The sequence below is a fragment of the Rhinoderma darwinii genome, assembly GCF_050947455.1.
Source record: "Rhinoderma darwinii isolate aRhiDar2 chromosome 4 unlocalized genomic scaffold, aRhiDar2.hap1 SUPER_4_unloc_5, whole genome shotgun sequence".
NCBI classification, from domain to species: domain Eukaryota; kingdom Metazoa; phylum Chordata; class Amphibia; order Anura; family Rhinodermatidae; genus Rhinoderma; species Rhinoderma darwinii.
The window spans coordinates 190118-202784 of record NW_027461760.1 but is presented as its reverse complement, the minus strand read 5'-3'; the positions used below and the strand labels follow the sequence as shown (position 1 = coordinate 202784).

The 12667-nt window shown below is 44.9% G+C and overlaps 2 protein-coding genes across 2 annotated transcripts in view; one reads left to right on the top strand and one right to left on the bottom strand.

The window, feature by feature from the left end:
• Positions 1–10290, top strand: part of LOC142684081 (histone H3-like centromeric protein A) — a 245238-nt gene extending 234948 nt beyond the window's left edge. Inside the window, exons 3-5 of the mRNA XM_075847469.1 lie at positions 9075–9211; positions 9280–9357; positions 9663–10290. Of these exons, the coding sequence (XP_075703584.1) occupies positions 9075–9211; positions 9280–9357; positions 9663–9794 (347 nt within the window). The 3' untranslated portion in view covers positions 9795–10290. The remainder of the gene's footprint in view (positions 1–9074; positions 9212–9279; positions 9358–9662) is intronic.
• LOC142684080 (histone H3-like centromeric protein A) overlaps positions 1–12667 on the bottom strand; it is a 322916-nt gene that overhangs the window by 130743 nt on the left and 179506 nt on the right. The window lies entirely within an intron of this gene.

The following is a 12667-nucleotide window of genomic DNA, read 5'->3' as shown; positions in this document are numbered from 1 at the left end:
TCATTACTGGGAGTGGGGGGGCTGACGGTCATTACTGTGAGTGGGGGGCTGACGGTCATTACTGTGAGTGGGGGGCTGACGGTCATTACTGTGAGTGGGGGGCTGACGGTCATTACTGGGAGTGGGGGGCTGACGGTCATTACTGTGTGTGGGGGGCTGACGGTCATTACTGGGAGTGGGGGGCTGACGGTCATTACTGGGAGTGGGGGCTGACGGTCATTACTGGGAGTGGGGGGCTGACGGTCATTACTGGGAGTGGGGGGCTGACGGTCTTCAAGTGGTTTCCGCCTCTGACCTCCCATTGAAATTAATAGGAGGCAGAAAAAACCTGCGGCGCTCGTTTGGTGCTTTTTTGTCTGCGGTTTTTGCATTCGCTTCAACGGCTTAAAAAAAATGTGGGAAAAAAATAAATAAAAAAAAAGTCAAACAGCGCTGTCAATTCAAAATCTGCCTCAAAATTCGTAAATGAATTTCGAGGCAGACTTTTAGTTTCTGCCTTACAAAAAAACGTTGTGTGAACATAACCTAAGAGTGTACTGCTTGTTTTTCGCCATTTTTTGTCGTTTTGTAAACAATTTTTGGTAGGGGTGCCCTGAGAATTATTTTTTTTCCCTGGGGTGCCTCGAGCCTGAAAAGGTTGGGAAACTCTGATGTATACAGTCGTCCTGGTGTATCTGGCAGTTTTCTAGAGTTCAGTGTATAATCATTGATAGATACGGTGACGCTGACATCACGCCGGGCAGCACGTGCGTCCTCATGAATTATACACGATACAGACAATATTATTAAAGAGGAGCCGACATTTCTCCTGAAATGTATGTATTAATAGATAACTTGGTGTTGCCATTCTCCTCATCAAAGGTCGTGTCCCTACAGTCTCTCTGTCAGCACTGATTGGACGTTGTCAGTTTGTGTAGGGACACACCCCCAACTGGTAACACACAGCTGTCAATTCTTACATTTCCAGGAGGAATAACAGAGAAACGGCACAAAGCAGAGAGTCCTAAGAAAAGTTGCGCACTCGACTGAATGTTTCTTCTCCTCGTCTATCGTGTGTGTTGATTTTATACATTTTCGCTGCTGCGTGTCTAGAGATCATATGGATTATTAGATGTTTTATTTCTGTATATTTGTACTGCATTGTTGCAGCTCATCGTCCTCCAGCTGCGGCCTTTCATTTCCATGACGACAGCTCCACTTTTCCTTTGCTCCAGTTTTAAATTTCCCACCTTTGTCTGGATTACGGATTCTCTGTAAGGTTCTGTGCACACGACCTATTTTCAGGCGTTTTACGCCTCGAATCACGCCTGAAAAGACGGCTCCATTACGTCTGCAAACATCTGCCCATTGCTTGCGGGATCTGCTGCGGGTAGCTCTTCTGTTGCCGCATTATTAAATAGATCATTGATGTCGCTGTTCTGGTAATTGATGCCACGAGGATCTATTGTATTCATTGATGCAGCGTGCGTTAATTACTGACATCCGGCAATCTCATATCTTCACCGTCAATGTCATCACTTTCTTGTCACTTGCATTGGTGGCATCAGTCAGTATAAAACCGCTCAGTTTATCCTACGTCACCTGTGATTCTGCTGAATTGTCACCGTCTCTTATCTGCTTAACTGATTGTATGTCTCTCAGCAGCGTTTTACATCATCATGAAACCACCCCAGAAAAGCTCGTCCCGCAGGAAGTCGGCGCAGCCGCAGAAGAAACCTGCAGCTCCTCCTCAATCTCCGCCAAGTAAGAGAAAGTTGCACCTTGATCATCTTATCACTCTCATTATATATTTTATTTTAAAAATGAATTCCAGATAACCTCGGGTCGTGTAATACTAGATTGTAATCCGTTTCTCAGCTTTATATCTTAGAGGGTTCGTTTCTATGCAGGTAAAAATCTGTTACATACACAAATTTCTGTAGCACAAGGCCGCCACTAGGGGGAGCAAACTGAGGACTGATTTATATAGGCACAACAGGAGCTGCATGCATGTGCACAATCGTCTCCCCCTAGTGGTGGTTGCAGGAAGCACGTTACTATATGGCCCTGGGAAGGGAATCTGAGAACACAGCTCACACCCATGAAGATATATTATGAAATGAGGGATCTAAGAATTTCCAACCTGCAGTCCGACCGCTCTATTCATTCCCTATGGGATCGACGGAAATAGTCAAGTTTGACTGCTCCTTGCCCAATTATGCACTCTGCCGTGAGCGGCTCCGCGCAGGCAGGCGCGATGTTGTGACGTCAATTTCTGAGCCTTTTTTCTACTCCGTTTATGCAGCGTGTGGATGAGACGTGTTTGGATGAGACGTGTTCCCCCCCCCCGCCAGTCCCCGCAAAAATGTTCTTGCATCAAACCGGTCCTCGGTGCAAAATAGGTTGGGGACCACTGCCATAGAGAATGACTTGAGTGACCACCACTCTGGGACCCACACTCTTGTTAACAACCCGCAGCGATCCGGCATTTATCACCTATCTTGTGGATAGGTGAAAAATTATTTTCGTGGTACAACCCCTTTAACCCCTTCCCGCTCCTTGACGTACTATTACGTCATGGCAGCTGTATCGTTCGCGCTCCATGCCGTAATAGTACGTCTCGGGAGTAACGGCCGTTTCGGCCGTCCTCCCGACACATACAGGAGCTGTGACGCTGCTGTCTTGTTCAGCAGCTGTCACAGCTCCTACAGCGGGGACCGATCGCTGTGTCCCCGCTGATTAACCCCTTAAAAGCCGCGTTCTATAGAGATCGCAGCTTTTTAGGGGTTAAGCTGCCATCGCCGGCCTGCTACGCGATAGCGGCCGGCGATGGTGACTATGGCAACCGGACACCAAACAATGGCGTCCGGCTATGCCATAGACGGAAGCCTAGTGGGTCCTGACAACGTCAGGACCCACTATGCTTGCTGTCAGTGAGTAGCTGACAGTTCTAATACACTGCACTACGCATGTAGTGCAGTGTATTAGAATAGCGATCAGAGCCTCCTGCCCTCATGTCCCCTAGTGGGACAAAGTAATAAAGTAAAAAAAAAGTTAAAAAAAGATGTGTAAAAATAAGAAAATAAAAGATTTTAAAGTAATAAAAGTAAAAATCCCCCCTTTTCCCTTATCAGTCCTTTATTATTAATAAAAATATATAAACAAATAAACTATACATAATTGGTATCGCCGCGTCCGTAACGGCCTGAACTACAAAATTATTTCATTATTTATCCCGCACGGTGAACGCCGTAAAATAAAATAATATTAAACCGAACCACAATCCCAATTCTTTGGTCACTTCACCTCCCAAAAAATGGAATAAAAAGTTGCATTTACCTAAAAATGGTGCTGATCGAAACTACAGTTCGTTACGCAAAAAATAAGTCCTCGCACGGCTTTATTGATTGAAAAATAAAAACGTTCTGGCTCTTAGAATAAGGTAACACAAAAAGTGAGTGATTATTTACAAAACGTATTTTATTGTGCAAACGCCATAAGACATAAAAAAAAACTATAAACATCTGGTATCGCCGTAATCGTATCGCCCCGCAGAATAAAGTGAATGTCATTTATAGCGCACGGTGAACGCTGTAAAAAAAAACGAAAAAAGAAACAATAGTAGAATTGCTGTTTTTTAGTCACCACGCCAACTAAAAATAGAATAAAAACTGATCAAAAAGCCGCATGCACCCCAAGAAAACTACAATGGATTCCTCAAGGGGTCTAGTTTCCAAATTGGGGTCACTTTTGGGGGGTTCCCAATGTTTTGGCACCACAAGACCTCTTCAAACCGGACATGGTGCCTAATAAAAAAGATTCCTCAAAATCCACTAGGTGCTCCTTTGCTTCGGAGACCGGTGCTTCAGTCCATTACCGCACTAGGGCCACATGTGGGATATTTCTCAAAACTGCAGAATCTGGGTATTAAGTATTGAGTTGCGTTTCTCTGATAAATCCTTTTGTGTTATAAAAAAAATGGTATAAAGAGGATTTTCTGACAAAAAAAAATGTACATTTCACCTCTACTTTGCTCTAAATTTTTGTGAAACACATAAAGGGTTCATAAACTTTCTACATGCTGTTGTGAATACTTTGAGGGGTCTAGTTTCTAAAATGGGGTGGTATTTGATAGGGGTTTCTAATATATGGGCCCCTCAAAGCAACTTCAGAACTGAACTGGAACCTAAAAAAATAAATAAATTAGGCAATACTTCGCTTCTTACATTATACTGATAATGAGCCGTGCCCACCCCGAGATGACCCCAGTTTTGACCGTTTGTATAAACGGAGACCCCTATTAGACGGTTCCAGTGCCCGGTTTTCCCAAACATACACCCCCGAGAAGTGTATTTCTATTGATGAGTCCCTGGTACATTTTAAAGGGAGGGTTCAATTCCGCGAGTACCTGCCGGGTAAGAGGGCAAGGTATGGCGTGAAGATGTATAAGCTGTGAGAGTGCATCAGGGTATACCTACAGGTTTAGGATATATGAAGGAAAGGCCACCCCCAAACCAGACTGCATCCTGGACTACAATAGGTACATGGTAGGGATGGACTTGTAAGATCAAGCCCTGAAGCCCTACAGCGCCATGCGGTGTGGTATAAGAAGCTGGCCGGGCACATCATACAGATGGCATTGTACAATGCGTACATGCTACGTCGATGTGCAGGCCAGACGGGAACTTTCCTGGAATTTCACGAGGTGATTATCAAGAACCTAATCTTTAGGGACCAAGAAGGGGGGGCACCCAGTATTTCTGGAAGCGAGCCCACACGCATCGTACCAGGGCAACACTTTCCAGGAGAAGTTCCCCAAACTGGCAAGAAGGGAAAAAGTCAAAAGAGGTGCAAAGTCTGCTATAAGAGGGCGATAATGGATGACACAATATATCAATGTGACATGTCCCGAAAAACCAGGGCTCTGTATGATAGTGTTTTAAAATTTATCATACATCCCTTGGTTTATAATTTACCCCAATTTTACTTACCCTGATGCACTCCGCACAGCTTATCCCCCTCGTCTTTCCCCTCTGGGCCCTGCTGTGTGTCCAGGCAGCTGATAACAGCCACATGTAGGGTATTGCCATACCCGGGAGAACCCACATTACAGTTTATGGGGTGTAGGTCTCCGGTCAAAATGCTCACTACACCTCTAGATGAATGCCTTAAGGGTGTAGTTTTTAAAACGGGGTCACTTCTTGCGGGTTTCAACTGTACTGGTACCTCAGGGGCTTCTGCATACATGACTTCGCACTAGAAAATCCCCAGTAGGCCAAATGGTGGTCCTTTCCTTCTGAGCCCTCCCATGGGCCCAAACGCCAGTTTATCACAACAAATGGGGTATTGCGGCACTCAGAACAAATTGCGCAACAGAATGGGGTATTTTGTTTCTTGTGAAAATAAGAAATTTTCAGCCAAAACTACATATTATTTGAAAAAAAAAATTTTGTTTTCATTCCCAGCCCAATTCAAATAAGTTCTGTGAAAAAACTATGGGGTCAAAATGGTCACAACACCCATAAATTAATTCCTTGAGGGGTGTAGTTTCCAAAATGGGGTCATTTGTGGTGGGTTTCTATTGCTTTGATACCTCTGGGGCTCTGCAAATGCGACATGGCACCCGAAAACCAATCCAGCAAAATCTGTACCTCAAAGAACACACAGCGCTCCTTTCCTTCTGAGCCCTCCCATGGGCCCAAACGGCAGTTTATCACCACAAATGGGGTATTGCGGCACTCAGGACAAATTGGGCAACAAAATGGAGTATTTTATTTCTTGTGAAAATAAGAATTTTTGAGCTAAAATGACATATTATTGGAAAAAATATATATTTTTTTAATTCCCAGCCCAATTCAAATAAGTTCTGTGAAGAAACTATGTAGTCTAAATGGTCACATTACCCATAAATGAATTCCTTGAGGGGTGTAGTTTCCAAAATGGGGTCACTTCTGGTGGGTTTCCATTGCTTTGATACCTCTGGGGCTCTGCAAATGCGACATGGCACCCGAAAACCAAACCAGCAAAATCTGTACTCCAAAGAACACACAGCGCTCCTTCCCTTCTGAGGCCTCCCATGGGCCCAAACGGCAGTTTATTGCCACAAATGGGGTATTGATGCACTCAGGAGAAATTGGGCAACAAAATGGGGTATTTTGTTCCCTGTGAAAATAAGAAATTTTGGTAAAAAATTACATCTTATTGGAAAAAATGAAATTTTTTTCATTTCAGAGCCCAATTCAAATACGTGCTGTGAAAAAACTTTGCGGTCAAAATGGTAACAACAACCCTAAATGAATTCCTTGAGGGGTGTAGTTTCCAAAATGGGGTCACTATTGGGGGATTCCTACTGTTTTGACACCTCAACACCTCTTCAAACCTGGCATGCTGCCTAAAATATATTCTAATAAAAAAAGAGGACTCAAAATGCACTAGGTGCTTCCTTGCTTCTAGGGCTTGTGTTTTAGGCCTCATTTACACGAGCGTGTGCGTTTTGCGCGCGCAAAAAAACGCTGCGTTTTGCGTGCGCAAAAGCCAATTGACAGCTCCGTGTGTCATCCGTGTATGATGCGCGGCTGCGTGATTTTCGCACAGCCGCCATCATAGAGATGAGGTAGTCGACGCCCGTCACTGTCCAAGGTGCTGAAAGAGCTAACTGATCGGCAGTAACTCTTTCAGCACCCTCGACAGTGAATGCCGATCACAATATACACCAACCTGTGAATAAAAAAAGACGTTCACACTTACCATGAACTGCCTGCTTCCTCCAGTCCGGTCTCCCGGCCGTTGCCTTGGTGACGCGTCCCTCTCTTGTCATCCGGCCCCACCTCCCAGGATGACGCGGCAGGCCATGAGACCGCTGCAGCCTGTGATTGGCTGCAGCCTGTGATTGGCCTGTGATTGGCTGCAGCTGTCACTTGGCCTGAATTGTCATCCCGGGAGGTCGGACTGGAGGAAGAAGCCGGGACTTATCGGTAAGTCAGAACTTCTGTTTTTTTTTACACGTATATGTATATTGTGATCGAAAGTCACTGTCCATGGTGCTGAAACAGTTTAAGTCTTTGAGCACCGTGGGCAGTGACTGTCTCCTGACGTCGCGTACCCGAACATTTTTTGCCGGGTTCGGTTAAAACGAGTTCGGCCGAACCCGGTGAAGTTCGGTGCGCTCATCTCTAATTTGACACTCCGTTTGGATGTTTGTAACCAGAAAAGCACGTGGTGCTTTTCTGTTTACATTCATCCTTTTGACAGCTCTTGCGTGATTTTCGCGCATGCAACGCAGGACCGTCAGTGTGGCATGCGTTGTTTTCACGCACCCATTGAAGTCAATGGGTGCGTGTTGCGTGAAAAACGCAAGAATATAGAACATGTCGTGAGTTTTACGCAACGCACTCACGCAGCGCAAAATTCACGCATCGTCTAAACAGCCCCATAGACTATTATAGGTGCGTACGACACGCGTGAAAAGCACGCGCGTCGCACGCGCGTATAATACGCTCGTGTAAATGAGGCCTTAGTCCACGAGCGCAGTAGGGCCACATGTGGGACATTTCTAAAAACTGCAGAATCTGGACAATACATATTTAGTAGTGTTTCTCTGGTAAAACCTTCTGTGTTACAGAAAAAAAAATGAATAAAATTGAAATTCAGCAAGAAAAATGAAATTTGCAAATTTCACCTCCACTTTGCTTTAATTCCTGTGAAATGCCTGAAGGGTTAAAAAACTTTCTAAATGCTGTTTTGAATACTTTGAGGGGTCTAGTTTTTAAAATGGGGTGTTTTATCAGGGTTTCTAATACATAGGCCCCACAAAGCCACTTCAGAACTCAAGAGGTACCTTAAAAAAAAGGCTTTTGAAATTTTCTTAAAAATATGAGAAATTGCTGTTTATGTTCTAAGCCTTGTAACGTCCAAGAAAAATAAAAGAATGTTCAAAAAACAATCTAAAGTAGACATATGGGAAATGTGAACTAGTGACTATTGTGGGTGGTATAACCGTCTGTTTTACAAGCAGATGCATTTAAATTCTGAAAAATGCAATTTTTTCAAAATTTTCTCTAAATTTTGCAATTTTTCACCAATAAACACTGAATATATCGACCAAATTTTACCACGAACATGAAGCCCAATGTGTCACGAGAAAACAATCTCAGAATCGCTTGGGTAGGTTTAAGCATTCCGACGTTATTACCACATAAAGTGAAATATGTCAGATTTGAAAAATGGGCTCTGAGCCTTAAGGTCAAAACTAGGCTGCGTCCTTAAGGGGTTAATCAGGTATCAATGGGACTTGATGGACCCCAAATTATCAGTCATAGAAAAGTATCTAAAATTTGAACGTCCACATTTATATCCTTTTTAGGTCCAACATTCTGTGCTGATTAATTTCTTAATGTCGTTTTACAGCAGTGTGAGCACAGTTTTCTGAAACGGAGCTCTAAATCTCCTGCGTAGACAGTTACATGGTATAATTTTGTCTCCCTGCAGCCACCACTAGAGGGAGCTCACTGCATACTGTTTTGTTACCAAGTTCAATGTACAACCATATACAATGAGCTCCCTCTAGTGGTGGCTGCAGGTAGCATGTTATGTTTTAAATCTGTTTACCTGATGTTCCTTGGGGGACATTAAGGTAATAGGCCATGTTCACACAGGGCAGATACGCGGCGTAAAAGTACACAGCGTATTGGCCCTCGGCACCGGAGGTAATTCTGGCTGAAAAACTGCAGTTTTTCGGCTGGAATGTCCATAGAAGGTAGAAAAAAAAACAATACTTACCCGTAGCCATGGTGACGTGTCCCTCTGATGTTCTGCAGCAGTCATATGGGATGAGACATCATCCCTGGAGGCCGGGTTGAACGCAGGAGCAGAGAGATCTGGGTAAGTTTGGCGGGTTTTTTTCCGCTGCGTCTGGATGAGATTTGTTTGAATCTCCTCCACTCTTCTGCTTCTGTATTACGCTGTGGAGTTTCCGCAATGAAATCCGTTGCAGAAAATCTGCCGTGTTTACCCTACGTGTGACCCCGGCCAGACAGTGAATTTCCATGTAGCGGGAGATTCATTTTCAGCTGTGATTATGGATTTCTTTCTTACAGGTAGTGGGGAAACGATTCACAGACCGAGCACACAACGAAGAAGACGCTACCGCCCAGGAGCCCGTGCGCTGATGGAAATAAGAAAGTACCAAAAATCAACCAATCTGCTCATTCAGAAAACCCCGTTTTTCCGCCTGGTGAGTGGATGTGTCCTCTGCGGCTGCTCCTCTTTATTGTCAGTGATATTCCCCTTTTATTCTTGCAGGTGAGAGAGATCTGCCTGAAGTATTCCCGCGGCGTGTTTTACTACTGGCAAAGCACCGCACTTATGGCGCTACAAGAGGTCAGTATCTCATACAATGCACTGTCCATGTAACGCATGGGTCAACCAGAGAGGGAGCTGCTCTTTGCAGTGGTTCACTACTCAGCCCCCGCCCCCTCTAACACATCCATATGCCCTAGCGGGACATTTGCATAGGGGTTGTGATGCATTGTGGGAGTTCCAGAGGCCAGACCCCCCCCCCCCCCACCATCACTCTAGCTAACAGCTCATAAAAGTGAAATCTGATCAGTCCTTCGAGCTGTGTAGTAAATTATACCGGGAGTGCTGTCACTTTAAGAGGGACTAATGCTCTTCTGTATCCACAGTCAGCTGAGGACTTCCTCGTTAGTCTCTTTGAAGATTCTTACCTCTTCAGTCACCAGGCCAATAGGGGCACTCTCTTTGTGAAGGACATGCAGCTCGCACGGAGAATCCGAGGCATCCCGTATGAACTGTGATAACGCTGCCGTTTTATCTCTCAAGATTTGATGAAGAATGATCACGTGTAAATAGTTTTATATTAATGGAGAAAATCTATTGGGAAATACAAGTTTTACCATTGCATAAAAGATCCAGTTTGGAAGAGTAAACCGGCTTTAGCGCCCCCTCCTGACACTGGTTACAGTGGAGGTTTTTTCTTTGTTTTATCTGTTCATGGGAAAGTTGTTACAACCAATATGGCTGCCGCTGCAGTTTGCAGGGTGGTAGTGCAGTAGTTTTTCTGTCCAGCTATGTAATTGTAATGGGTTATAGGGGTCCAGGATGTAGCACAGAAAATGACCACAAGGCGGCACTGCTGGACAAAACCGCTAACAAAGACGCTGGACACAACCGCTAATGAAACCTGATCTGGCCGACCTTCTAATTGTTCTGCTGAGTTTATGATCCGCTTCCTGTTTTTATTCTGTGAAGATTTGTTAATTTTTTCAAATAAAAAAAAAATGTATATTATAACTTTGATCTTCATCATTTTAGACTAATCTTCATAAGGGCTTGGATATGATCAATGACTCCAGCTTCGCTGTAGTTCAATACTCTTGCTCTGTCCCACCCCCATTCTTTACACTGCAGCTATGCTTGTTCAGAGTGTTTGCTGTGTGGGTGGGTGTGTGGGTTGGGTCCAGAATTATTTGGGCAGTGACACAATCTGTATGATTTGGGTTTTGCTGCCACCACATTGGATTTGAAATGAAACAACTGAGATGCAATTGAAGTTGAAGCTTTCAGGTTTATTTCAAGGGGTTAAACAAAAATCTCCTGTGAAAAGTTTAGGAATTGCCACCATTTTTCTACACAACCTCCTCATTTCAGGTGATCAAAAGTGATTGGACAAATTAACATTACCATAAATGTTTTTTTTAATACTTTGTAGAGAATCCTTTGCAGGCAATGATGGCCTGAAGTCTGGAACCCATGGACATCACAAGACGCTGGGTTTCCTCCTTTTTTTTTTTTTTTTTTTTTTAATATTTAAAATTTTTTATTTTCAAGAAAAGAAATGGGGATACAGAAAAAGAAAAGGGGGTGACATGGGTACAGAAAAAGCCCATGAGGGCCGATCATTTCAACCTATATTTCAACAACAATAAGTAAATATGCAATCAAAGTCCTCCCAACATAGTACCATCAATACACTACAAGCATTAGTATAGCAAGACAGGAATACCAGCATTACACCCTCATCCGCCCCTCCATCACCCACATCTCAGTCAATTCTTAGTAACGATCGATTCAAATAGGGAAGTAAACGAAGGGTAGAAGGACAAAAGGAAGGGGGGGGGTATAGGGAAAATCTTAAGAGGGAGAAGGGGAGATGTTCTCCCCTCACTCCCCCCCCCCCCCCCCCCCACAGCACATCACAGACCAGAGAGAACTCAAGAGCTCCCTGGTTCTCCACTAATCAGTTCACCCATGGCCCTCTTGTATCTGTTCGACTTGCAGATGTCAAACCAATAGAACCAGGTTTTCTGAAACTGCGTTGCTCGTTCGGGTGCGGAATGGAGCAACTCCTCCATTCTCCGAATTTCGTGAATGCGTTCCAGCCATTGTCTAGTCACAGGAGGCTCAGAGGATCTCCAACCCTCCGGAATACAAGCCTTAGCTGCGTTCAACAAATGTCTCACTAACATCTTCCTGTAGCGCCCCACAGGTATATCGTGGTGGTGCAGCAAAATCCATGCCGGATCATCTCCCAGCGAGATTCCTGTGATCTCCAGAATGATATCTTGAACCTCTGACCAATAGGTGCGAAGGTTCTCACAGCTCCAGAATATATGTAAAAGCGTTCCCTCTTCTCTGCCGCATCTCCAACATAAAGGAGAAACATCCGGGAACATTTTATGTAGCACATGTGGGACTCTGTACCAACGGGATAGTATTTTAAAACTGGTTTCCTGATAGGCGTTACTAATAGACGCCTTATGTGTGAGGAGCATGATCTTTTCCCTTTGCTCTTGTGTTTGGGTATGTTCACACGGCCTATTTACGGACGTAATTCGGGCGTTTTTGCCCCGAATTACATCTGAAAATAGCGCCTCAATAGCGCTGACAAACATCTGCCCATTGAAAGCAATGGGCAGACGTTTGTCTGTTCACACGAGGCGTATATTTACGCGCCGCTGACAAATGACGGCGCGTAAATAGACGCCCGCGTCAAAGAAGTGACCTGTCACTTCTTTGGCCGTAATTGGAGCCGTTATTCATTGACTCCAATGAATAGCAGCGCTAATTACGGCCGTAATGGACGCGGCGTTCAAGCGCCTGCACATGCCGGTACGGCTGAAATTACGGGGATGTTTTCAGGCTGAAACATCCCCGTAATTTCAGCCGTAACGGACGCCCTCGTGTGTACATACCCTTGGAGTAATCTGAAGATCTCTTTCCCATTTCGTAATATATGGTGGGATGAAGTCCTCAGCAGGAGTGAGCAGCACGCAGTAAAGACTGGACAGGGCCCGTCTCACATGCCCCGTTTGAGAACACAAAGTTTCAAAGGAAGATAGAGCTCGGTCATAGGAAGCCGGTGTAGGTAGTCTTGACAAGTAATGAGTCAATTGTAACGCCTGCCATTGGGACGCGTCCGGGAGACCCTCTGGCTGGGAAAGCTCTTCTCCACGCAGCCAGGGCCGCCATCAGGGGGTATTAGGGGTACTGGTGTGAGGGGCCCGGCCAAACCTAACTGAAAGGGGGGCCCGGCAACTGCCGCAACATTCTTTTGGTAGGAAAAAACGGGCCCTTGCAATGGGGCCCGTTTTTTTCACCAAAAGAATGTCGTGAGCTGCTGCTGCTGCAGGCCCCCTCCCCATGGGGGGCCGTCAAACCGCCCGCGTGC